This window comes from Aptenodytes patagonicus, chromosome 11 (assembly GCF_965638725.1).
Source record: "Aptenodytes patagonicus chromosome 11, bAptPat1.pri.cur, whole genome shotgun sequence".
Classification (NCBI taxonomy): Eukaryota; Metazoa; Chordata; class Aves; order Sphenisciformes; family Spheniscidae; genus Aptenodytes; species Aptenodytes patagonicus.
The window spans coordinates 15,193,393-15,216,975 of NC_134959.1; the positions used below are offsets into that span (position 1 = coordinate 15,193,393).

The window sequence follows — 23,583 nt, forward strand, 5'->3', positions numbered from 1 at the left end:
AAGTCTTTTGAGATAATCTTTGTGAAGCTGACATGCATAATGGGGAAGCCATGAGAAGTAGCTCTTCAGTTAGTAGGTTACTGTCAAACTATAATATTGTTTGCTTATGTCTGTTGCATGATATAAAGCAAGAGTTTTAGCTTTGTTCTCTTTCATTAATTATTGAATACAGTTTAACAGCAAGATAATATATGGGTAGGAAGCTGAATAGCTGCTAATCCCTATTTTAGTTGTAAAAACAATCACTACTCTAAAATGGAGTTATAACTTTCTGACAATACTTTGAATTATTAAGAAGTCTAACAATCTTATTAATAAGCACTCTCAGCAACTCACCTAATGTTTGGTTGTGCCCCCAGAAAATAAACACTGAAAGTTCATCTCTGCCATGATTTTGTGCCCGGGTAGTCAGCAGGACATCCATTTGTGAATCACCATCATAATCTCCAGGAACTACACTGGTTATGGTAACACTGAGAGATCTAGAATTAAAAACAAACAAAAAACCACGTGCAAATAATTGTACAAATGTGTGCATGAAAATTGAAAGTACTTGTGTGTTCAAAGGCTTGCCTTTTCATCCCAGTTATTATTAGTTGGTCTAATACAATATTATCGTTCAACAATCTGGCTTTTTATAAAGTCCTTATGTATTGCAAAAGTAACTTTAAATCAAGCATGCTGCAGGCTGTCTTCCTCTAAGGAAGGATGACATTTTTAAGTCTAAACTTCAGCTAACAGGCATTCTGCAGCCACATCCTGTTTGTTAATGCTATCTAGACTTCATTAAAACCCTTCATTTGTTGTAGAACCAGTCCTCAAAAACACGTTCCAGAGAGCAGGATCTTTTGGTTGCATTCCAAGAGCAAGACCATAAAGCAACAGGAGCAGTTTAAGCAGCAGGAGTCAGCCAGATAGCTAGATCTTTTTAAAGACAATGTAATCTCCTCCTATCTTCTGCCACATCTTGCCACGCCTCCCTACATTTGTTTGTTCTATCTTTTCTTACTTGTTTACCTACTCAGAGACTCTGCTTTACACATATAAACATGGATCATTCTGTTAAGAATTAAAAGCAGATCATTCCTAATGCACTAAACAAATTAGCTCCTTCCAAGATAGGAGGGAATAAGGAAAAATAAAAATATATAGAACTATAGAAGATGAAGCTGAGCTATTACAGCAATTTAACTTTTAACAGACATAATACTATTAGTAAGCATTATTCATAAGCAATGACATATCCTGTAATACTATTATGGTTAAAACTATACACATGTACATAAACACACAGATTGTTTTACATTTATTAAAAATTGATGCTTTTTTTAAAGCCACATTTAAACTTTAGAAAGGAACAGACCTCTACACAGAAATACCAGAACACCATTCTCCATATTTCTTTCTAAAGCAGATGATATTGGCTGGATTCCATTAGTAACTACAGCAACTAGAAGAATTTCCCTGAAAACACGTCTTGGGACAGAGACTAATACTACCTGCCAAAAGGACTTAACCTATGATATGGAACAATAGTTCGCTTTACTAGGAAATAAAGTCCTGAAAAACCAAGTCAACTGCAAAAATATTCCAAGATATGGGTATTTTTAATACTAATTAGAGGACAAAAAACCCCCCATAGAAATTCCATAAGGGGGTGGGAAGTCACACCTATTAGTTAACAATATGAATGACAAAACTCATCTCCACAAATTCTGTCATCTGATCCACAAAATCCAAACAAATCAAAACAAAAATGTATGAGGAAGTTAATCAGGAAACCGATCAAAGAACTGGAGCTCTAAGGGCAAGCTGAACAACACAGTCGAACAGATAACAGCAGCACAGACAATTCTAGTCATGTTCCCGCTGACTGCAGAGATGCACTTTCAAGAAAAATGGCCACTTAATTGTTTCACCATTGAATATCAATACTTACTTCATCGGTAACTTAACACGGGGCTTAAAGTAGGGCTCCTTTTGGTCAGCCAAAAAGATAATCAACTCACTTCCTGCAAAAGCAAGTAAGATGATAAATAACAGAGGAGAATTGTAAATGCTTTAAATACAAAAACAACTTTTAAAAAGCTATGCCACAAATAGTCATTCCTCACAGTAGCAAAACTTTGAAAGACTTCCCATACAACTACTTCCTTCTCATTCAAAAGGAAGCAAAAGGAGCACTTCTTCAATACAACCTATAAATCTAATTGCACCTCAAAGGAATGCAAATATCAAGAATCTTCTTTGGGGCTTAGTGTTAGACCTTTCTCTCTGCTACTCTTATCACATGGCATAAAATAAAACTTCCTATAATGAGTTAAGAAACATTACATGTGGAAAAGTAGTAGGCATCAGTTCCACATAAATAATTAAAGCTTAAAAGCTAACTCAAATGAATTCTTTTAATACTGTCTCTGACATAGCAGGATCTGATACTGCTTTCCCAAGCCAGATGACAAAAGCACTTTAAGTGAAACTCACAGAAGTAACCTGGTTCCCTGCGGCACTTCCTCATTTAAAGGCAATGATACAAGCCACTATCATTTAATTATTTCAGGAAGAGCTAAATAAAAGCCCATATTTTATGTTGCACAAATAATTGAAATTCAGGGAAGAAAAAAAAATTTTAACCTGAACGATGAAGTGTATTTTCAGTCAGCCAACCACAATACACACGCACTTACTCCTTCAAGTAAAATAATAGTTCATAGCTAAAGAAAAGAATATTTTTACTCATCCTTTACTATGTTTGTTTTCTGCATTCTCCAAGAAACTCACCTGTAGCATCCCAAACTGCAAGAACTAGGTTACCTAATTGAAAATAACTCTACGGCTCCAAACTCGAGCTACCATAGTATATTTCAAGAGCATCATTCTGGGGCAAAGTTCACAGCTGTGAAATAGCAGAATACAAGCTTCCTGGCTATGAAAAAACAGATAACTGCCATAAATGTATTTGCCAAGGAGAATATTCCAGCAAATGAGTAAATGACAACAAACCCTTTTGAAATGGATAGGGCCAACTACTGCAGTCCCACCTGGCAAGCTAATAAAGCCTGTGTTGCACTACATATTCACAGATGATTGAAAAAGTCAGCACGCAGTAAGGTAAAGAATTCTGCCGGCTGGTTAAGCTTTTGATAATAAAGCTGTAGGTTGTCTGCTAAAACTTGTAATTCTGATTTCACGCTATAGACTTTCACCTGCCTTTTTATCATCTACGTGGTAAAGTAATGATGATGATGAAGCAGCAAATGTGTTTTTACACACACCAGGTTCCAAGTCAATTATACTGCTCAGAAATGAGATTTTATGGTCACTAAAGATAGATCTATGAAAATTTCAGCTCAGTGCTCATCAATAGTCAAAACAAACTGACTGCTGGAAATTATTAGATGAACAGAAAACAAAATCACTATGCCGCTACTTCAATCCATAGTGTCCACATCCTAGATGCCATTTGCAGTTCTTGTCCTCTCATCTCAAAAAAGAATACAGAAGAAAGGAAACAAGTACATAGGAGGGTGTGAAAAAGGGGAACAGTTTCCATACAAACAACAATTACGTACATTAGAGGTCTTCAGTCTGAACACCTGAGTGAGGATACCACAGAAGTTTTCAAAATTCCCCAGGAAATGCAGAAGGTGAATAGGGGAATGATCACTCACTGCCCTGTACTATTAGAAGAGGCATCAAACATAACTAGAAGCTGGTAGGTTGAACAAGCAAACAGCATGAGCTTCCCCACTTATCCCTGATTGTGCGTAGACTTACAAAACAGGTAAGTATATGCACAATTCCATTTATTCATATATTTTTAGTTCCAAAAATCGACTAAACCCAGGGTCCACTGGTAATTTTGAATTGTTATGGCAACAAGATACTTCTGGATCTAGGTTACCTCTAATGTTTAGCTAGTTTACCCTCCCTTACAAAGCTCCGAGTACAAACTGATTTTTCTTTCATGTATCTGAGCATATGAAACATAACTCTCATTCAAATAAAGTAATTCAAGATCAGAACAGTAATATAAATCCAGCAAAAGGTCCAAGACATCATCCCCATTTCCTTATTAAGGGTCAGGATTATTAGGCCTGGGCTTCTTTACCAGATCACTGTTCCTCAAAGTCTAGTATTATCTCCAACGCTCACTTCTTCAGCAATATATAGAATTGGCTACCATTTATTCTACTACTTAGAATTCTACTATTTAGAATTGGCTATTACTTTTTTTTTTAGAAGGTATTCTGTAAATTTTTCAGGCTACTTTTTGTCAAGACTTAGATTATGAAAAATAATGTTTTCAAGTAGGTTATTTCAGGCTGATTTTTACAGAAAGTATCAAGTAGGAAAACTAGAGCAAGTGCCGCTGTGCGGAAACAAAGAAGAAACCATGAGTCTCGTTTCTAAAACTTTTAACTGTTCACATTTTTATATGCATTCATCTGAAAGGTAAGAGAGTAAAAATAAAATCTCTTATCATTGACGTCCATTTTAAATCTAATCTTTCAGTGCATTTTTTCAGTAGATGAGCCAGTGGAGCATTTTCAAGGAGCCATGCATTTAAATATCTCAACTAGATAGGAAATTCACTCATGCTTTACCGAAGCTACTTATAGAAACATTTCTGAGATTGAAGGAATAAAAAAGGTGATTCTGAGAATAAATTTATCATCTTAATGCGTGGCTTCAAGCGAGTAAAATAAGCCAAGATTAACATCCACAAATAACACTGACCATTGACAATAAGCTCTGATTTGGGGTCCCCCCATGTCTGAAGCCTAATCAGAAACTCATGGCAGATGACAGCTGTGTGGAACAAATTTATCTCGCCTCCCACTTTAACATAGTGTTCAAGGTAGGATAACGTGCAATTTATCCTCTTTACAACTGTGAAACGTTCATCTCTGTTTCCCCAAATTTTATGAAAGCAGGAGTGAAAAACCGATTTGTGACCACTCACTTTGCAGGACAAAGTCTTTAGATTGTTTCACAACCATAAACTCAACTTTAAAGAGAAGTATTTCTTGCCCTGTACGAAGCCATATTTTAGTGCAAGCTGCAAACACCTCTTTCCATACAGAAGATATCTCAGGAGCGAAGCAAACGTCGATTTTGGTCTTGGCAATAGTTTTATTGTTCGCTACGCTCGCCCTCAGCTGTAGGGCAGACAGACCCGAACACCGAGCGCCGCGCTTTAGGAGACGAGGCGAAGGACACGCAGCTAGTAGTTCACGGAACCGCAGGGCACCCCGAGTGGGCAGGACAACTCCCACCGGGAAAGCCTTTCCCTACCCACCGAGAACCGAGAAAGCATCTCCCAAACAGGCAGCCCGCGCCTCTTCGAGAACACGCTCCCAGGAGGGACGCCGAGGCAGACCGCCGCCTCAGCGGCCGGCGCAGGTGTCACGGCGGGGCGCACCGCGGCCGCCTGCAGCCGCCCGCCTGCCCCCGTCCCCCCGTAAGCCTCGAAACGTAACCAGGAGCACGCCCGCCTCAGCGACCGGCGCTCCTAACGCCGGCGGGGAAAACACCCAAGGCGCTCCTCGGGGACTCCTGCGACAGCGCCCAGCCAGCCAGCCGCCTCCGCTCCCGCCCTCCTCCAGACAGACGCCGGTAACGACGGCGGCCCCGCTCCCGCCCCCGGCGCGCTCACCGCCTCGCAGCACGAACAGGTCCGTCTGCTTGTCCGAATTGAAGTCGCCGAAGGCCGCTAGGGTCCCGTAGGCCTCCGCCCCGAAGAGCTGGGCGGTGACGTTCTGCAGGGCCGCGCCGGGCCCCGCCAGGGCCAGCAGCAGGCACAGCCCCAGCCAGCCGCGGCAGCCCCCCATCCTGCAGCGGCGCGGCCCAGCTCCCCGCCGCGGCCGCCCCCGCCCGCATCACTTACGGCAGCGCAGGGGTGTGCCCGCCACAACAGCCGGCTCGCTTCCGGGACTGACCCGGCGGCTTTGCGACGACGGCGCGACGGCTGGCGCGAGTCTCTTTACGGCTGCCGCGGGTAACCAGGTGGAGATCGCTGCCCGGCTCGTTGGCTGCGGCGCCGGTGAGGCGAGGGCAGCTGTCCTGGCCAGAGCGGAGTGACGGGCGCGGCGGGTCCTCACCGAGATGGCGGCGGCCCCCGCGACGGCCCATATGGCCGACGTGAGCTGGAAGATGCTGGAGCTGCGGGCTCGCGTTAAACGTTCAGGTCTGACCTCTTGGCTCGCCCGAGAGGAGCTCCCTGGCTCCCTCTCCTCGCCAGCGCCTCTCCCCTTCTTCGCTAACTGCCCGTTCCCGCGCTCCTCTCCCTCCCTTTGCCCCGCCACCCTCCCCGGGCTCTTGGCCGACGCCGTCCCTGTGGCTGTTTTCGCCCCCCCCCCGCAGCTTGGCGCGTCGCTCGCCGCCGGCCCCGCCGCGGCCCTGCCCGGCCGCTCCCGCCCCGCCGCGGCCCTGCCCGGCCGCTCCCGCTCCCCGGCGGTCCCTTCGCGCGGGCTCGGGGGGCTCTTCCCGCTCCCCGCGCCTCGCTGCGCGGCGGCGGCAGCTGTGATCCTTCCACGGTAGCTGTAAAGGGCGGCCCGGTTTCCTGCCGGTGCGGGACCCTAGTGCGGTGCTCTAAAATGGGCGTCGTTAGCCAGGCAGCGTTTCAGATGGTTTGCGGGTGTCATTTGACAGTACGGTTGGAAAGGTAGCTGCTCCTGGTAGTATTGCTGCAGTTTTACAAAGCTGTCGAACAGAATAAGTATTTTAAAATTGCGGGCACTTACGCAAAAGTACCGGCTTTTGCTAGGTTTCCCTTGGATCAAGATAGGTTTTTTTTTTAACATGAGAATTGCCTGTTCTGAACTTGGACTGCGTTCTGGCCTAAATGAAAGCATGATTACCGAGTTGGCTTGAATTTTCAAAGTTCAAAAAGCCCGATTTTTATTTTTTTTTTAAATAAAGTACAGTCTTAGTAGGGCTTTAATTGTTAATGTTCTAATGGAAACAGTTTTCCAAATGATCCCTGTGGTGTTTATTTATTTGTCATATGTGCTTGTAAAACTCAATCATTATTTCCTTATTTGTGTATTTGATTGGTTCTGTTGTGGTAATGACTGATCAGACAGTGTGAAAAGAAAACGGAGCTTTATGAGGGCTCTCATAAGGGAAATTGATTGATTAAAGACTCCTCTGATTCATACGGCTTTAAAAATTCTACTTATGTATAGTATTAATTTGCAAAATACCATTATTAAGACTATCCAGTAAATCAGTTGTTGCTTTGTGGCCAATTATGATTACACAGCACTGCTGTCTGAAAATTGATTTACAGACTTAGCCGTAGAGCTCTACAAAACAAAGTCTGGAACCTGCATGTTGGGAGTATGTGAACCCTGAGTCACAAGGCAGCGTGCTAACTTGGGGATTCCCATGCAGATCCAGGCCCTGGGACTGCAGAAGGCATTTGGGTGATTTTAAACGCTTGAGGTTTTCTTAACTGCTGCTGCCTTCTACTATTTTGTTAAACATATAAGAAAGTGTCTTCTGTAATAATGACAGATTATTATTGTAGTTCACTTCCTTCTTTCCCTGTTCGTAGAGATTTTGTCATTTATATAGTAACTGAAGAAGTTATTTACTGAAGAAATAAAGACAATTTTAGTTGAAATGCTTTTCTGATAAAAGAGTTGCTTTAAAAATCAAATTTTATATATATTCTTCCAGGTAACATTCTTATCTAAAAATGAAGATCATGTTCTTGTTTCTCAAATTTACTCCTGCATCTTTATAAGTATGTTGAAATTTGTATAGCTTCAGAGCTTTTATCCTTGCTTTCTGGCACTGTCAGAAAGAGACATGGTTGGTATAGTCATTAAAGTGGCTGAAACTCCCCCATGCTGTTCTAAATTGGCTGAGAGTCCCAGTTTACAAACAATACTGTTTGTTTTGGTTTTTTTTTTTAGTATGATGCTTGGAGTAAGATATAGTAAACATGGAGTATAGACACACGTACATGAAATGCATGAGTGATTCATGTTTTATAGTCGACAGCAAAGTATTATTTAAGACCCTATCCCGTAGGAGGTAATCCATATCTTCATGTTTATGTATATTAAATTATGAATTACATTTTTGCCAGTGAAAACAAATTTTATTGAGAATTTTTTCTTTCCCTTCCTTAAGCAATAAAATACTGTTTCATTCGTTGCTACTGTGATAACTAATATTTAGGAGCAGATTAGAAGGATATTCAGTAGTTGGCCAGTCTGCAACCCCTGAAATTTTAGTTACTTTAAAAAACATAAACTTTTTTAAAGATTTGGAAGAACTTGTCATCGTAGTTACAAACAGTATTTTCTTATTTTACATTCCAAACTGGAAGATGTTGTACTTCAAGTAACTGAGATATTCAGTACCATAAGCAATATATATGACTGCAAGAAACATCCTAGTGTAAATTCCACATGGGATAAAAGCAGCACTATGCCTAAGCAGAATTTTAGGTCCCCGTGCTTACTATTACTTAACACTTTTATATGCACCAGTTAAATCAGTATTTTTATTTAAGCCTGAAATATATCAAATAGATTTTATTCAGCACCTTTTGACGTTAGTAGCAAATTTCCTATTGAATAATAAAGTTACTGTCTAATGTCCAAACGATGGACTTTGTGTAGACTGTGTCATTTAACTCAGATAAGTTTTATGGAAGTAAAAGCAAAATAAAACCAATTTTTAGAGTAGAAGAGGGAAACATAAAATGTAATGAAACTTTACTACCCTTTGTGTCCTGCGCTCTGTCATGTTAATAACTCTACTAACATTGCTTTCACTTAATTTAATGCTGATTGCCTTTAACGTTTACTAAACAGTTTTGAAAATTGCTGTAGCTTAGCCTGAGACGTTTGTGATTAGCTGCACCAATTTGAAATGGCCAATTTGGATGATGACAGAACCTCCTCTGCGCATGCTTTTTTAAAATTTGGTAAGTGTGCAGTTCTGTGTTTTGTACTCAACAAAAAATAATTGTATGTTTTGTGTTTCATGCAGTGTTTTGTGCTAGCCATTTTTTAGCACTGTACAGTACAACTTAAAAATTTGAGCTCTTTCAGTGAAAGTTTCTGAAAATTGGAATCTACTTAGATTGAAATCTACTGTTCAGATCTTCCTATTTTATTTGTGTTTTGTGTTCTTGTAAGTATCTCTCAGTGTAACAATCTCTGAACTGAAATTTCTCTTTTAAGATGATGGTCATGTGAAAGGTGCACCAAGAACGGTGTTTAGATTCAACTCCTCAAAAAACCCAATGTGACTGGTTTAGAGAAAAGAAGTAAAATTTCCAGTAAGTCAGTCATTGTTCCAAAGCTTGAATTTTGGAAATTAAGTTGAAGCAAAATAAAGCCCCCTGGCACAGCTTCTCTTTAGAAGCTAGAATATGTGAAGTTGTCAAGACCATTACTGTTTTAGCTCAATATATTTTGAAAAGAGTTTGACTGGAACAAATGTGTCCATATGTGAAGCTCGCTGATCTGGGGAAAACTGTATAGGACTCTTGTTTAGTCTGTGTTGAAACACAAAAGCAGTACAAGTGCTAGTGAGAGTAACCAGGGAAGGGGATTTCAGCTGTCTCTTGCCACAACAGAGTCACTTGAACTACCCTGCCCTGCCTGTGGCACTTCTGTTTTGCCTCTCAATGTCAAAGGACATGTGAAGTGTTGACATTGTAATAAAAAAATTACTCTTTCCAAATTATTATATTGATACTTGATGTTACTGTTGTTATGATGCAAAATAAACATTTTTAGTACTTTTAAGAGCTCTTGTTTCAAGTTCTTAGAAATGGCAATGATTGCCTTGCATATCCTGAATGGTTTTCTGCCTTGCTTCTAGCATTTACAAGGCTTGTGTGGTAGACATTGGCATTTTGGTGTGTTTTGGTTATGTGAAGCTCTTGTGTGCTGGCCTGACAGTCAGTGTTTTACTTCTGGTGTTTAGTAACTTCTGTGTGTTGTTAGCTACTGTGAATGCTGAAATCAGTAATTTCCATTAAGTATAATGTACTGTAGAGAGAAATCACTTAAGATGATTAGGAAATAGAGAAAGGACAGAATAAATTGGAACATACTTTTTTATTTCTCCATGAAATTGTAATTGAAGTATATGCATAGTCTAACACATGATTTTTCTTGATAAATGATAGTTGAAAAGTTTTGTCACTTTAAAACTATTTAGATGAAACTAAACAAGATTTTACTCATTTTTACTTGTGTTGTTATCATTACTCAACCTACGTAACACTTTGTATCTTGTGTTTATTCCTAATGTTTATTCAGATAGAGGAATACCTTAACACTTTTTTCTTCTTCCTCCCCCAGCCCCTCTCCTGCATTTCCTTACCATGTTTTCATTGAATTGTAGGACAGTTCAGTTTGGAAGGGATGTTAGGAGGTCATCTACTCCAGCCTCTTGCTCAAAGCAGGGTCAGCTGTGAGATCATAGTTTCCTCCTGTATGTAGTGATTAAAAATCCCCACCAGCAACAGCACAGTTGGTACATGTTAAGTTCATGGAATCAGAGTTCAGATATTTACACATGTGAGAAATGAATTTTCCTTCTAGTGGAAGTGCTTCTGAAAATTATTTTCTGTTATCACCTTGCTCAGCTACATGGGTTTGGACTTAAAAGCAGATGTATTTCATGGCAGACAACTATTAGAATAAACTGTATTGCATCCAACAGTGTTTCTCTCCAGTTCTGTATTAAGTCTGAGCTCAGGAGAGATTGCAGGAGAGGTCTTGAGGGAAGGGAAATGTGACGTTGGGAGGATGTGATTTTTTCATATGGTATCATTTCTTAAACTTTGCTGTGTGAAAAAATAAAATCCTCTTTGGTCCCAATGACTTCTGTAATGTGAAGATGTTGCTGCCGGTACGAATACCGGGTAATGAAGGTTACTGTGATCTGAGATCCAGAACTTGTTCATGTCGCAAGTGTTGGATTATATCCAGAACTAGTGTCGCATTAAAGGACTGTGGTCAGTTTTTAGTCTGATCAAATCTCGAAAGAAACCTGGTATTCTCAGCTTTTTTGTCTGTGCTGATTTAATTATGCAAGTAAACATTTTCTTTTGTTCTTCTGGCATGTGAAATGTTGGGAAAAAAATTCTTGCTGTGTTGCTTCCATTTGTTTGTGATTAAACTTTGGGGGGGGGTGTTTGGTTGTTTGTTTTTTTAAATTCTGTACTTTGAAAAATTTGAATAATCAATCCTTGTTGAAATATGCAAATCTTTATCCATAGACTAGGTCCAGAATTCCATTCTGATGCCTATTTTTCTTTAGTACCTGCAATTGCTGCCATCTTCAAGGATGTGTGGATGTTCAAAGCTTCTGTATAGACGAATTTGGGAGCAGGGTTTCAAAATGGTGGCCATAGCTTTTAAATCTAAACATCTAGGCAGTTTATAGCTCTTTCCTGAAGAGCAATTAATGCTAGTCTGAAGTATAACTGGAATAAAAATGAAGTGGATGGGAAAGTACTTTAACATCAGGATGACATAATAGTCTCAGCCTCCAGAGGTTGATATACATAAGTATTTACACTGCTAATAGCTCACCTCAGAGAACTTCCCTTACTTTCCTTCAGTTTTGTATTCTGCTTAGAAGAGAAAATTAAATTATAAATTTTTCCTGGAATTGTTGTACATTTGAGTTTCACCTGCTGAATAATGTTTTCTTATAGTTTCCATGTCTTAGCTAAGTCAGAAATATCTTCTCTGTTTATTACTTTAGTTCTACACTAGTAATTGATGTCTCTGTTATCAGTTATTGGGCTGTTGCAGATTTCTTCTTGTTCTCTAATACTTTGAAAGGAAATGACTATCCTTTTTAGTAATTCTTCAACCTGATGAATGGTGAAATCATATTACTTTGGAACCTGTACGTGGTAGGAAATGAAAGGGGATTCATTTTTGATTCAAAGTATGGATATAGTGTATTTAGTCAGTGCAATATCTGAAGACAAACAGGGATTTAATTGGACTTGGGATAAGGATTTTGAGTGTTCTCTTATCAGACATTAAATGTATTAATGCAGGAAGCAACACTTTGATTTCCTATCTGTTTGGGTTTTTAGTGATTTTGAAGTAGTTACTGACATGCAGCAATCCACTTCTGATGTAAGGAAGTAATGGGCGTACTTCATTCTTTGTGGAAGAAAATCTGAACTACCATGTACCCTATTTAAATTTTGTACAGGGTTGTTACACCGGTGTACAGCTGAAGAAATACTAAATCAACAAAATATTTCTTTATATTCCTTCCTAGCATATATACTTATTTACCTAAAATAAAACTCACACTGTATGGTTACAATGAAATGAGATATTTATGAAAAATAGTATTTGAAATTAATGTCTTCATTCGGTTTCTTCTGATTGCTAACGTACAAACTGAGAACTCAAGGGTACTATTTGCATATGTCATTCTTTTATGTTTAAGTGTTGCAGAGTCTTGCTGCTGTCATTTTTTTCAGTTTGAAAACCTATTTTAAACATGTAATTGAAAATAGCTTTCTATGGCAGGTTTTTGTCTTGCTGAAATGAACTATTAAATAGCTTTTGGAAAAGAGTATAGATGGGCTTTTTTTAGCCATCCTAAAAATAGCTTCCACTGGGTTATGGTCTCACTACAAAACCACACAGAAGGAGCAGCTAGCTTCATGTTTGCCCTATCTGTTTCTTGCTTTTGATTAGATTGTGATACTAATGAAACATAATTTACCACAGGATTTGTCCAGCAGAATGCTGTAAACATCCAAGGAAAACATGAACTATATAGATGCTAATGAGGAATTAATGAAGAGTATGTGGAAAACTTTGATTTTGAGTGTTCCTTTAAACAAGTTCTGCTCGTAGTAGGAGTACTTTTAAGGAATACTTTCAAGGCATAAAACTTTACTTTTTGTCAATTTTCTTGAACTTTGAATTAATTTCACCTTTTTGTTTCATCAACAGTCTACTCTGGCTGTTTTAATTTATTTCTGCTAGTAAAGTTCCAAACATCTAAAAGAATATAGTTTGTAGATGGTGGTGCTTTGACATTGTCATGCTCTTTGTTCTGTTCAGTCTTCTTTCTGCACAAAATTCAAATCTTTGAATGCTCTGAAAAAGGAGAATATGCTTTTTGTTCATGATAACTTTATTTTGTTTCTCTGTTGGCCACAGAGGGTCACAGATTGTCTGGTAAGTATGTAAATTAGAACAATTTTATTTTAGAAACTTTTGACTTGTGTGTATAAGTGTGCGTGCCTGTGAATACTCCACTGTTTTTCATGGTGCAGTACTGGGGTTAACAATCTGCAAGTAATAGACATTCTGAACCTTTTTCACACACAAAGGACAGTGTATTATGTATGTGTTATAAGGTTAACATATCTAAGAGTAAGAATCTTTGTCTTTGAAAAACTAGTAAGTAAATATTTCTCCAAAATTTGCTACTTTTTATGCAATACGTGACTTACTGAAGATTTTTTCCTATGCATATTCTGTCCTACTTTCACTGAATCACCTTATAAAATTACAGTTACTGCAGGTCACTGTGTTGTGTGCTTTTGCAAGGTAACTGAATTAATAGTATGACAATATAAATTGCAAATTTTCTAATGGACAGGGATTCCTAGGCAAAAAGAAGTAGAAAGATAAAATTGCTTTGAAAAATGGATTTAAATGGCGTTAAGAATGTTGATTTTTAAACAGAAGATAGAAAAGCAGGGCCTGTTGCGACAGGACAAGGGGGAATGGCTTTAAACTAAAGGGGGGTAGATTTAGACTAGATATAAGGAAGAGATTTTTTACGCTGAGGGTGGTGAAGCACTGGCACAGGTTGCCCCAAGAGGTGGTGGGTGCCCCATCCCTGGAAACATTCAAGGTCAGGTTGGACGGGGCTCTGAGCAACCTGATCTAGTTGAAGATGTCCCTGCCCACAGCAGGGGGGTTGGACTAGATGGCCTTTAGAGGTCCCTTCCAACCCAAACTATTCTATGATTCTATGATTCTGTGAAAAGGTGTGATGTATTACAAGTTGGTTTTTTTCCTCCGTTACAGATAAACTTCATTTCTTTTAGCTTTGTTTTTTTAGTCAACTAAAATAAATTGGGCTCTCTGCGCTTCCCTCTCAGGCCCTTTCCCCACATGCACATGTTGTTTGTAACTTAACCTCTCCCAATGAGGAAAGGAAAGGCTGTAGGGGAAGCTCAGATGTGTTGTTAAACCAGAGAATCCATGCACAACAGACCCACAGGAGTCTGCTCAAGGAGGGGTGGATTTTTTTTTTTTTTCCCCCCACTACTACAATTGCAAAGCAAAAGTAATGCTAATTTGCGGGGTGGGGTTTGAGTTCCTGAGGGGCAAAAACATTTTCCAACCTCCCCACCACAGGACTTGATGAATAAAGCCTCTGTCACCACTCCACATACATTCATTTCCTTTGGATAAGAGTCCTGTATATGGACAATCTCCTGTCTAATGCTTGGATATGTGCTGGGCGTGCGAAAGAGGTGACTTGAATAGGAGCACTCTGCTGCATCCTGCCAGAAGTGCTTGGCTGGCTGGGCTTTGCTGGCAGTTCATTTCTCTGAGCTTTTCAGAAGGACAGCATGCAGTCCGGAAAGGGGAAATTCTCATTCTTCCTGTTATCAAATGGCTCTGTGGGAGATCTTGCCATCCAAAACACTGAATAAAGCCAAAGTGATTTATGGAAGGAGAGCAGTATGTTACTCTTAAATTAGAAGTTGGAAATGGTTTGCCCCAGTAATTTTTAAGAAATCGTGTCTTTCTGATAGGTAGCTCATTTCAGCTATCAGGAGAACGGACTTTTCAGGTGCAAATAGGGAAGCAGTCAATATGTGGGACACTGAGAAGGAAAGATGTGGATTTGGTAGTGTAGTATTCCTCTGGAATATAGGTAATCTGGGGGCTTTATCTGTTGGATAGGTTGCTTAAGCTTTGGTAGTATGTGAGAACAAGCTAACCCTTTTTTGATTCAAGACGTGAAATCAGCTAGGCTTATTGTGGTGGTGGGTGAAAACGAGGTTAGGATAGGTAAAACACTAATAGTGTTGTACGTCTTCATTTTAGAGGGCAGGTAGGGAAGTAATAGTTAAATTTGGGCTACTTTTGTCCCTCTGCCTTCTGTTTTTCTACATATCTTTAGGAATTCTGTCTGTAGCATACTGAACTTCTAAGAAAACGTTCCTAGAAAATTCTTAACATTTAATAGGCTGTCTTCAATAATTAAAATATACATTTATGTAGCATTTGCTGTAGCTGAATATCTGCAAGTCATTGGAGATCCAAATGGAGGTCTTGTTTGTGTGGACAGGTACTGTAGAAAAAAATGTGTATAGAAATCTATTCTCTGAAATTATAGAAATTACAACTTTTTTTTGTTTGAATTGAAATTCGATAAATTGTGCTTTTGTATAACAAACATGAAAAAATCATATTGCAGTAATTTTTAGCAATAGTGGAATTATGAAACTAATTCTGATCTTGATTTTGTTTTTCTCTTCTTATTTTTAGGTTCAATTTATGAGCCACTTAAAAGTATTAACCTTCCAAAACCAGAGGGGGGAAGTCTGTGGGACAAATTAGATCATTATTACAGAATTGGTAAGTTAATAATTGTTCCTACCATGAAAGATTTTCAGTGTAACTTACTAAAATATTTACAGTTATGGTTATGACAGTAATTAGCTTTGTCTTAAAATAATATCTGCAGTCTTTAATAAGGATTTTTATTTTCTGAGAGGTAAAGGGTTCTGTCATTACAATTCCTCATAAGATTCCTGTGATAATATAATGCATGTATTTGGATATTTCTTACATTGCTTGAAAAATCATGACCTGTAAATAGTGTTCAGAATGATCATTTGCATTTGTCAAATGGTAGAACAGATTCTGAGTTGCACCTGATGGTCTTGGATGGGGAGCGGTTTTTGATGCTTGAGCTAACCCAGCTATGAATTGGAATTGATATTTACATGTTAAATATCATTGCTACATTATTCTTACTTGAGGATAATTTCCTAAATTTCTGCTGGGAGTTTGAAAGGTGCAAAAACTGGAGGGCTGAATTACACTTCTTGCTGAAAATGAAAATGTATATTGGAAATCCAGTCCAGCTGTAAGACTGAATTTAGAATTATTTTGGATAAAGTGGTAGCTAGTATTGTGGCATTAGCCAGATACAGCTGAGGAAACATTTAAATGGAAGAAAGCTTTCTTGTAGTACTTATAACAGTTTGACAGGCCATCAGTGAGAAGTTAATTTTTGTAACTGATGGTGCCATAATGGATTTTTGTGCTGAAATTTTATCTGTTAGCTAACATATTTTAAGCCAACTTTAGTGTTTTTCTTTTCATTATGAGATCATTTTAAGCCAAAAACATGCGTGTTAAAGAAGCAATGGTTTATTTTGATTGTTTTGGGTGTTGGGGGGGGTTGTGTTATAATAAAGTCCTGTCTGTATTCTAAGATCAGGTTTTCTAATGGTTGTGCAATTGACTGTTTAAAATTTAAGTCTTAGTCAGGCAAGGGTATAGGATAGTGAGCAATTTTTCCATCATTCTAAAAATGTGGGATGAGACTCCCTTCATTCAAATTGCTTTTTGAAGTGAAATCTGTGAGTTGTGCCTGGTCTATCCATAGATGCACTGCTTTTGTCTTTCTTACAGAGGAGATGACTGTTCAATTTACTTTTAATGCTTGGCAGCAGCAAATCTGTGGTGGTGCTTGCTATTTAGCTGTTGGGCACTTATGTTGCAAGCAGTCTGCTGCCTCAGTAAAAATTTACTATTGGATTTATACTTCATTTTATAATTATCTCTATTGACTTTTTCAGGTAACATTTTATCAAAGTTCTTGTTATAATGTATTAAGTCACCGAAGAATATAATGCAAAAAGCCATAAACCCCAGTAATTTTCATTTAAAATACTTAATTTCTAATACATAGACAATAAAGAGGCTTTTTTAAATTGATGCTTGATAACATTCTGGAAGAAAATTGCTTTCTTGTCTTATAATGGACAGGTTATTGTTAGAAGGGTCGTGTTCAAGGACATTAAGCCCTGTTTCAATCTTGTGGCATGCTGGTTATTACACAGTTTTAGGAAAACAATTCACAAAATGCGAAATATTAAAGTACAAAAAGGAAGAAAGTAATATTTAGTATTTTTTCTAATTCAGTTTTGACAACTTGAAAATTCCTGTCTTGTTCTATTTTTATGTCAAGGTACTGAGTTAAATAACCGTAGTTGTCCTTTCTCCTTACTTACTCATTCCTTTCCTTTTTTAAAAATATTGATACAATCGTCTGGTCTAAGTTAAAAATTTGATTTTTATGAATGTACAGTTCTGCAGAGTTTAACTATTTAAATTATTTGGGGGGGGCAGTTGACATACTGTAGCCCCCCCCCCCCTTTTTTTTTTTTTAAATAAAAGGGAAATTACTGGGTTGCATTGTAGAGATTCTGTACGGAGAGGGTTGTACTAGAACAGAGCCATAAAAATAGTTTTGAATACTGATTTTTTGTAAAAAGGTCTAATTTGACTGAAAAAACAATGTGACAAAAAATTTTTCGTGTGGCTTTCTCCTCCTTACCTTTCTTTCTCTTCTGTTTTATGTTGTGCATGCTCTAACAGGTTGTTCACACCTTGATTTATTCCTGAAAATCTATGTAGAAACTGGAAGAAATATAAGTGCTGTTAATACCACTTTTTCTTTTTTCCTTTTTCCAGTTAAGTCAACGTTGCTGCTTCATCAAAGCCCCACCACAGGTCTGTTTCCTACAAAGACATATGGGGATAACCAAAAGGCAAAAGTACACGACAGTCTTTACTGTGCTGCATGTGCCTGGGCATTAGCCCTTGCTTACAGGTGAATAACTTCTAAACTTGCATCTCTGCCATGTTACATTCTTTCTTATGCAGTTCCCTGGAAATGTTTTAAAAGATGAAGCTTTATCAAAAATAGTTTTGTAAACCCATAGAGATGGTACATGTTTCCAAATCTCAATAAAAATATTTATGTAGCTACTAGGTTAAAAAATGCCACTCTACTTTTGGTAAGCAAACATGTTTTCATATGATTTAATTGGTACCAATATTCTGAAACAGAGGAATTAATGCATTCTATTAAAAATAAAGGTTATTGCGGCAAACTGTAATCAAGGAATACTGCTCATTTTAAATGTAGTAGGAGAGTTCAGAGCAGAAGCAGGCTTGTTGCAGGTAGTAACAATCTGGGTACTTGCAGGAGACTGAATCCTTGAATGCTGAGAAATGGTGTATTTGGGAAATGATAGTGACTATCATCCTCGCTAGGTACAAAGGCTGGGCAGTCTCAGTTGTTAGCTCTTCTATTTTCCGTTTCTTCCATTTCCACTGTTGACTCATTAGGGAAGTAGGTTAGGAATTTGTGTGGTGTATTATGACGTTAAGAACTATGGGAGAGTTACCTCCCATAATAATTTATTCATAATTCCCTCTCCTTTAGGTCAAATAACTATGGAAATTGCTTTCTGAGATTTAGTATTCCTTGTTTCCAACCTTGCTACCCCAGCCACCCGGGAAAACACAGACAGAGGTGATGATAACTCAAATGCAGTGTTTTTAAGGAAGAAGATGGTGTGCAGATATTGAATAATTTACTCTTTTTAGTAATCAGTTTCACGTATGAGGTAGTGATCACATTCTTGGACAAAATTCTAGTATATGTTACAGAAGAAGGGCCAGAAATAATATGAGGAGCTACTGTTGAAGTAAAGATGATCTACTTTGCAGATAAAAAGTTTTGAGTTTCTTTTTTGTTTCCATTTATTGCTTTAGATTCTATACCTCTGATGCCAGTCTGAAAAAAAGTTATTAAAATTGTCTTCTAGGAGATGTTGTTAGAAAATGATGCTTTTTGAAAGAGAAGACGTACAGAGATCTGTGTTTACTTCTGGAGATGCCATGCCTGAGATCTAATGGGTTTCAAAATTTTGAGAAACTAGCAAAAATTATAAGGAATTAACATTCAGAATGTGTAATTATTACTTTCATTTCTTATACTGAAATCTTTGCATTTTTCTTTTAATTCCTCTTCCTGTTGGTGAAATATAAGCATTTGAAAACAAAAAAATAGAAAGAAATTTAGAAGGAAGAATGGAAGGGGCAGGGGTGATTGTTTGGAATTGTCAGCAATTCATAGAAGAGAGCATGGCATAATGTTGCCCGAGTTAGTCAGTCTTTAATTTCCAATATGTAGAACCATAGAAGGTGATATATGAAATTTGTTGGAGGTTAAAGGAAGGGCAAGGTGGCAAGATAAGTAGTTTGTGTTACTTCCAGTTATGCTCAGAACAGGGCCCTGGACTTCAGGTGCTGCACAACAAATTTTCTTTGATGGGCAAAGGTTGGTGATTGAAATTAAGTGAATGGCTAAAATCTGAAATGAGCCAAGATACAAGACTCGTGTGGAAGGCTGCATTATCTACCACATGCAGATTACTCTACTTGACTCATGCCAGTGCTACTGTCCGCTTTCATAAAAGCTGAATTTCTTGAGAGCGTGTTAAGAAGACAAACGCTGCTATCGTGAATAGAGGAAAAATGTTGTAACATGAAAACTTTCAGAGCTTTTACATGTGCTTCTTATTGCTCTTTGGAATTATGATAAAGTTGAGAATAAATCCTGCTGCTTAAAATTTCTTAACCTATTAATTTTGCATTATCTGGCTTTATTCCTTGTGGGGTTGCTTTTTCCCCCCTTGTTTCAACTTTGTAATTGAAACCAAGTACATTTCTCATATCTAAGATTATTATTTAAATAGCACGATTTCTGGATGTGTATGATTTTTGAAGTTACTGCTACCTTCCTAATTTCAGTGTAGGTGGCATAACCTAGGCATAAACTACTAACACGTTAAGTATGGTGGAAAAGGATATGCTTCATTTGCAGTGTAGTTATCATCCACTTAGCTGTAATCAAATTAGTAACTGCTATGAAGTGGACTGAGAAATAGCAGTGAGCATATTACGCTGTTTTGTATCAGAGATATGTTGTTGTAAGTTACAAATATGTAAGAAAACATCATTTTCACCTTGAAAGGCTCAATCAAAAATTGAGAACTGGAAGAGACAGAACACATGAGTGCAAAGATCGAGATTGTTTAGACACTATACATTTGTTATAGTTAAAATAACTTGGGATTTGGCATTGGTTTTAATATACATTTAGTAATATAGAAATTGAGAGTGGTGTTTGATTTCATGGTGTAAAAACATATACTAAGGTATCGAAACACATTTCTGGACATTCAGAGTAGTTAACTTTCAGCCTCTTGTATGCACAGCTGTAGTTTATCAGCATCATCTGGAAAGTGACTGCTTGATTATGAACGGCGGATGTTTTGTACAGTTAAAGAGAAATTGCCTTTGTGTTTTGGATCTCTCACGGAACACAGAACAGTGGCTTGCAATGTTATAATATCAGCAAGGACTTTTTTTTTCTTTTTAAATCTTGAAGTAGGAATGTTTGTGTAAGTTGCAACATAAACTAAAAAAATCTTTTTTTTTTTTTTTTTTAAAATAAGGAAGGATGGGTAGGGCTATAAATATGTTGATATGAGTGTGGGCACCACTATACAACAGTGTTAATTACATACTTAATATTCCAAAGCACTAATGTGTCCTTTTTTTCTCCCCCCCCCCCCCCCCCCCCCCCCCCGCTAATGTATTTCCAATTTGGTTTATGAGTTCTCTCTCTTACCCAGGCGTATTGATGATGACAAGGGAAGGACTCATGAACTGGAGCATTCTGCTATAAAGTGTATGAGAGGAATTCTCTACTGCTACATGCGTCAGGCCAATAAGGTAAAACACTGTAGTGTGGACACAAGCATTCACTTAATTCTGAGGGATTAATTAAACTGTGAAAACTAACTTCTAAATATAGATAAAATTCAAAAGGGGAATGCAGTATTACTGTGTCCCAGCTAAGAACAGCTGCTTCACTATTGTCAGGTTGCAGCATTGTTTTAGGGTATAAAAGACACAAGCATTTTGCCAAGTAAGCTGCAGAGCATACTTGAAACTTCTTTGGGTTCCTTTTGCAGTTATTTATCCCGTTTAAACATTAGACCATTAGTAATTGGGGGGGGTTTTTATGTCTTTTTAATGCTTAAATGGAAAGATGTAGAATTTATTTTAGCTAAGGCTGGAGAGTTTTCTTTGCACTGTTAACTTGGTTATTGCATTTGCAGTTGTTCTCCTTACCTAGGTGATTTGATTATTTTGCTTGGTTTCTTCAGCAGCCACTATCCAGTATTCTTTGACTTAATGATGTAAATTCAGAAGGGCAACAATCCGAAATGAATAAAGAAACAGGGTAACTTACTTATGTTGTAATACAGTTGATATATTCAGCTTGTAATCCCCTTGTGAGTATAACCTGAATATTCTTGAATATTCAGGGCTTCTCCTTATCAAAATTTAGATGTGGTGGATTAATTTTGCACAGTGGTTAGCAGTAATTCTACAAGTAGTTAAATATCTATATTCCATGTGATTATTTAAAGTTTCATGTCACTGATTTTTAACTGTATTAATAAAACTAACTCTCATGTGTTACCACATAGCTTCAATCGCTTCTAAGCACGAAGCTGAAATGTAAAGTCTATAGGCATGTGATATCAGTAATAATAATAAGCAAATCAGGTGTATTGCCAGTTGTATTTATGCTGACATGGTATTTTTTTTCTCAGTTTTCTTAGTCTGCTTCTTTGTAGTCTTATATCTTTAAATAATCTTGACCTAGATTGATCTTGTTACAGTTGAGCTGTTGTTTTTCTCTTTGACATGCAGTGGTTTGTTTTGAGGATGATCACTGCAGATACGAATAATGAGCATTAAATTAACACAGGTGTCACACTGCTGACATACTGGTTGTCGGTTTTTGCCTTGATTACTATAAATGCTTCTCTCTTCCCACAGCGTAGTAATAAGCAGTCTGAGATACCTAACAGACGTAAGTCAAATTGGACTTTATTCTGAGAGACTGTATGTGCTGGCCTCATGTTGAAGGAGGATATTTTTTAATAATATGAATTATATATGTCCAAATGCTAAGGCATGACTTGAATAGATGATGCTGCTTGTGACAAAAATTGCAGATGTTATATTCTATTGCTAATGAACATATGAGTTATGACCCAAAATGTATTGAATGCGTTCATGGACTAGACATGATAACTCCACAAAATAGTATTCACTTTCTTGCTTCTGGGGCACATACTATATGCTCTGTATGATTTGTTGGTGGAGAAGAATATCACATGGAGTTAAGATCAGTGTTGAAAATGTTGTGAAACATGGACTAGGTCCTGGCAATGATGGTTAGAAACTGTTTGTTGGAGAGCGTAGCGTGACTTGAGGAATTATGGAGAAGGATCTTCTTCTTTTGTTACCTTCATTCTGTTCTTTGTGAATGTGATCTCCTTTCTCTGCCCTATTGGCAGCTCTCTGACAGTCCAGATTGTTTTCTCAAATGGTTTTGTAAAGTAGCAGACGTTGTATTTCGTGACGAAAAAGGAGTCAAAACTACGTTAAAACCACCGTCGTTCTTATTTCACTGCTTTGTTGTTAACCTCTTGTATTAGTTATTCATCTTACCGCATTCCATCTCCATCGTAAGAGATTCTGTGTCATAGAGACTCATTCTGAGGTTCAATGATAGTGTCCATGAATAAAAAGTCATTTTAATCTGGGGTACTAGTCTTCCTATCTATAATCTTTATGTTTTCTTTTTAAGCTATCAGCTTTGCCTTCCAGTATCTGTAAACATTTCACTGTACATCTGAATGTCACAAACTGTGCTCACCAAAGTAAATCTTTGTTTTCCCATGTACTCTTTTATACTAGATATTCTTAGCTCTTGCAGCTTTTCATTTGTTACATGATCTGTACGTGGCAATTTCTGAACACTTTTGTAGGTCTATAACCCAAAAGGCTTTAAAAATATTATTAATAACAATAATTTCTTTTTTGTTTTAAAACCTTTGTCACATTGTCAAATGGTACAACAATAATTATTAATTTTTATGGATCATTATTCATAAAAATTAAGACTATTGTTCCCAACATAAGTTTTGGGCTCTTGCATTCCAGTAAGAGCTTTAAACTAGGAATGGTGAGGGAGAAAGAGAGTGCTCAACAATCAAGTGAGGAAGTGGTGGATGGTGTAGGCGAGCAAAGGGCCTGGGGTGATGTGAACAGAAGGCACATAGCATTAACTGAAGTGGAATTGTCCCAAGTGTACGTGTGGAAATAAGGAGGTACCTATGGGACAGCATTATGGAGAAGAAAGCTCTCGTACCCTTTCTGGGAAATCAGCATGCCTGGGTGCCTCTCAGAAATGCCTGTACACTAATGCATGCGGCATGGGGAACAAAAAGGAGGAAATAGTAGTATGTGTGCAGCTCCAGGGCTATGATCTCATGGGATCACGGAGGCGTGGTAGGATAGCTCAAGTGACTGGAACACTGTGGTGGACGAATACAGGCTCTTTAGGACAGGCCAGGAA

The 23,583-nt window shown here is 38.0% G+C and overlaps 2 protein-coding genes across 9 annotated transcripts in view; one reads left to right on the top strand and one right to left on the bottom strand.

Moving 5' to 3' along the window:
• The window catches only part of ITFG1 (integrin alpha FG-GAP repeat containing 1), a 92,964-nt gene extending 87,112 nt beyond the window's left edge, over positions 1–5,852 (bottom strand). Inside the window, exons 1-3 of the mRNA XM_076349252.1 lie at positions 5,660–5,852; positions 1,940–2,012; positions 337–482 (exon numbers count right to left, since the gene is read on the bottom strand). Coding sequence (XP_076205367.1) covers positions 337–482; positions 1,940–2,012; positions 5,660–5,834 — 394 coding nt within the window. The 5' untranslated portion in view covers positions 5,835–5,852. The remainder of the gene's footprint in view (positions 1–336; positions 483–1,939; positions 2,013–5,659) is intronic.
• Positions 5,853–5,956: 104 nt separating this feature from the next.
• PHKB (phosphorylase kinase regulatory subunit beta) overlaps positions 5,957–23,583 on the top strand; it is an 84,568-nt gene continuing 66,941 nt past the window's right edge. For 2 of the 8 annotated variants that reach the window (XM_076349245.1, XM_076349248.1), the window contains exons 1-6: positions 6,122–6,190; positions 8,835–8,947; positions 13,185–13,202; positions 15,540–15,629; positions 17,760–17,898; positions 20,777–20,876. In XM_076349245.1, coding sequence (XP_076205360.1) covers positions 8,893–8,947; positions 13,185–13,202; positions 15,540–15,629; positions 17,760–17,898; positions 20,777–20,876 — 402 coding nt within the window. In that variant the 5' untranslated portion in view covers positions 6,122–6,190; positions 8,835–8,892. Of the gene's footprint in view, positions 6,191–8,834; positions 8,948–13,184; positions 13,203–15,539; positions 15,630–17,759; positions 17,899–20,776; positions 20,877–23,583 lie in introns of all 8 variants that reach the window. The other 6 variants (XM_076349249.1, XM_076349250.1, XM_076349246.1 and 3 more) reach the window with 5 other exon arrangements.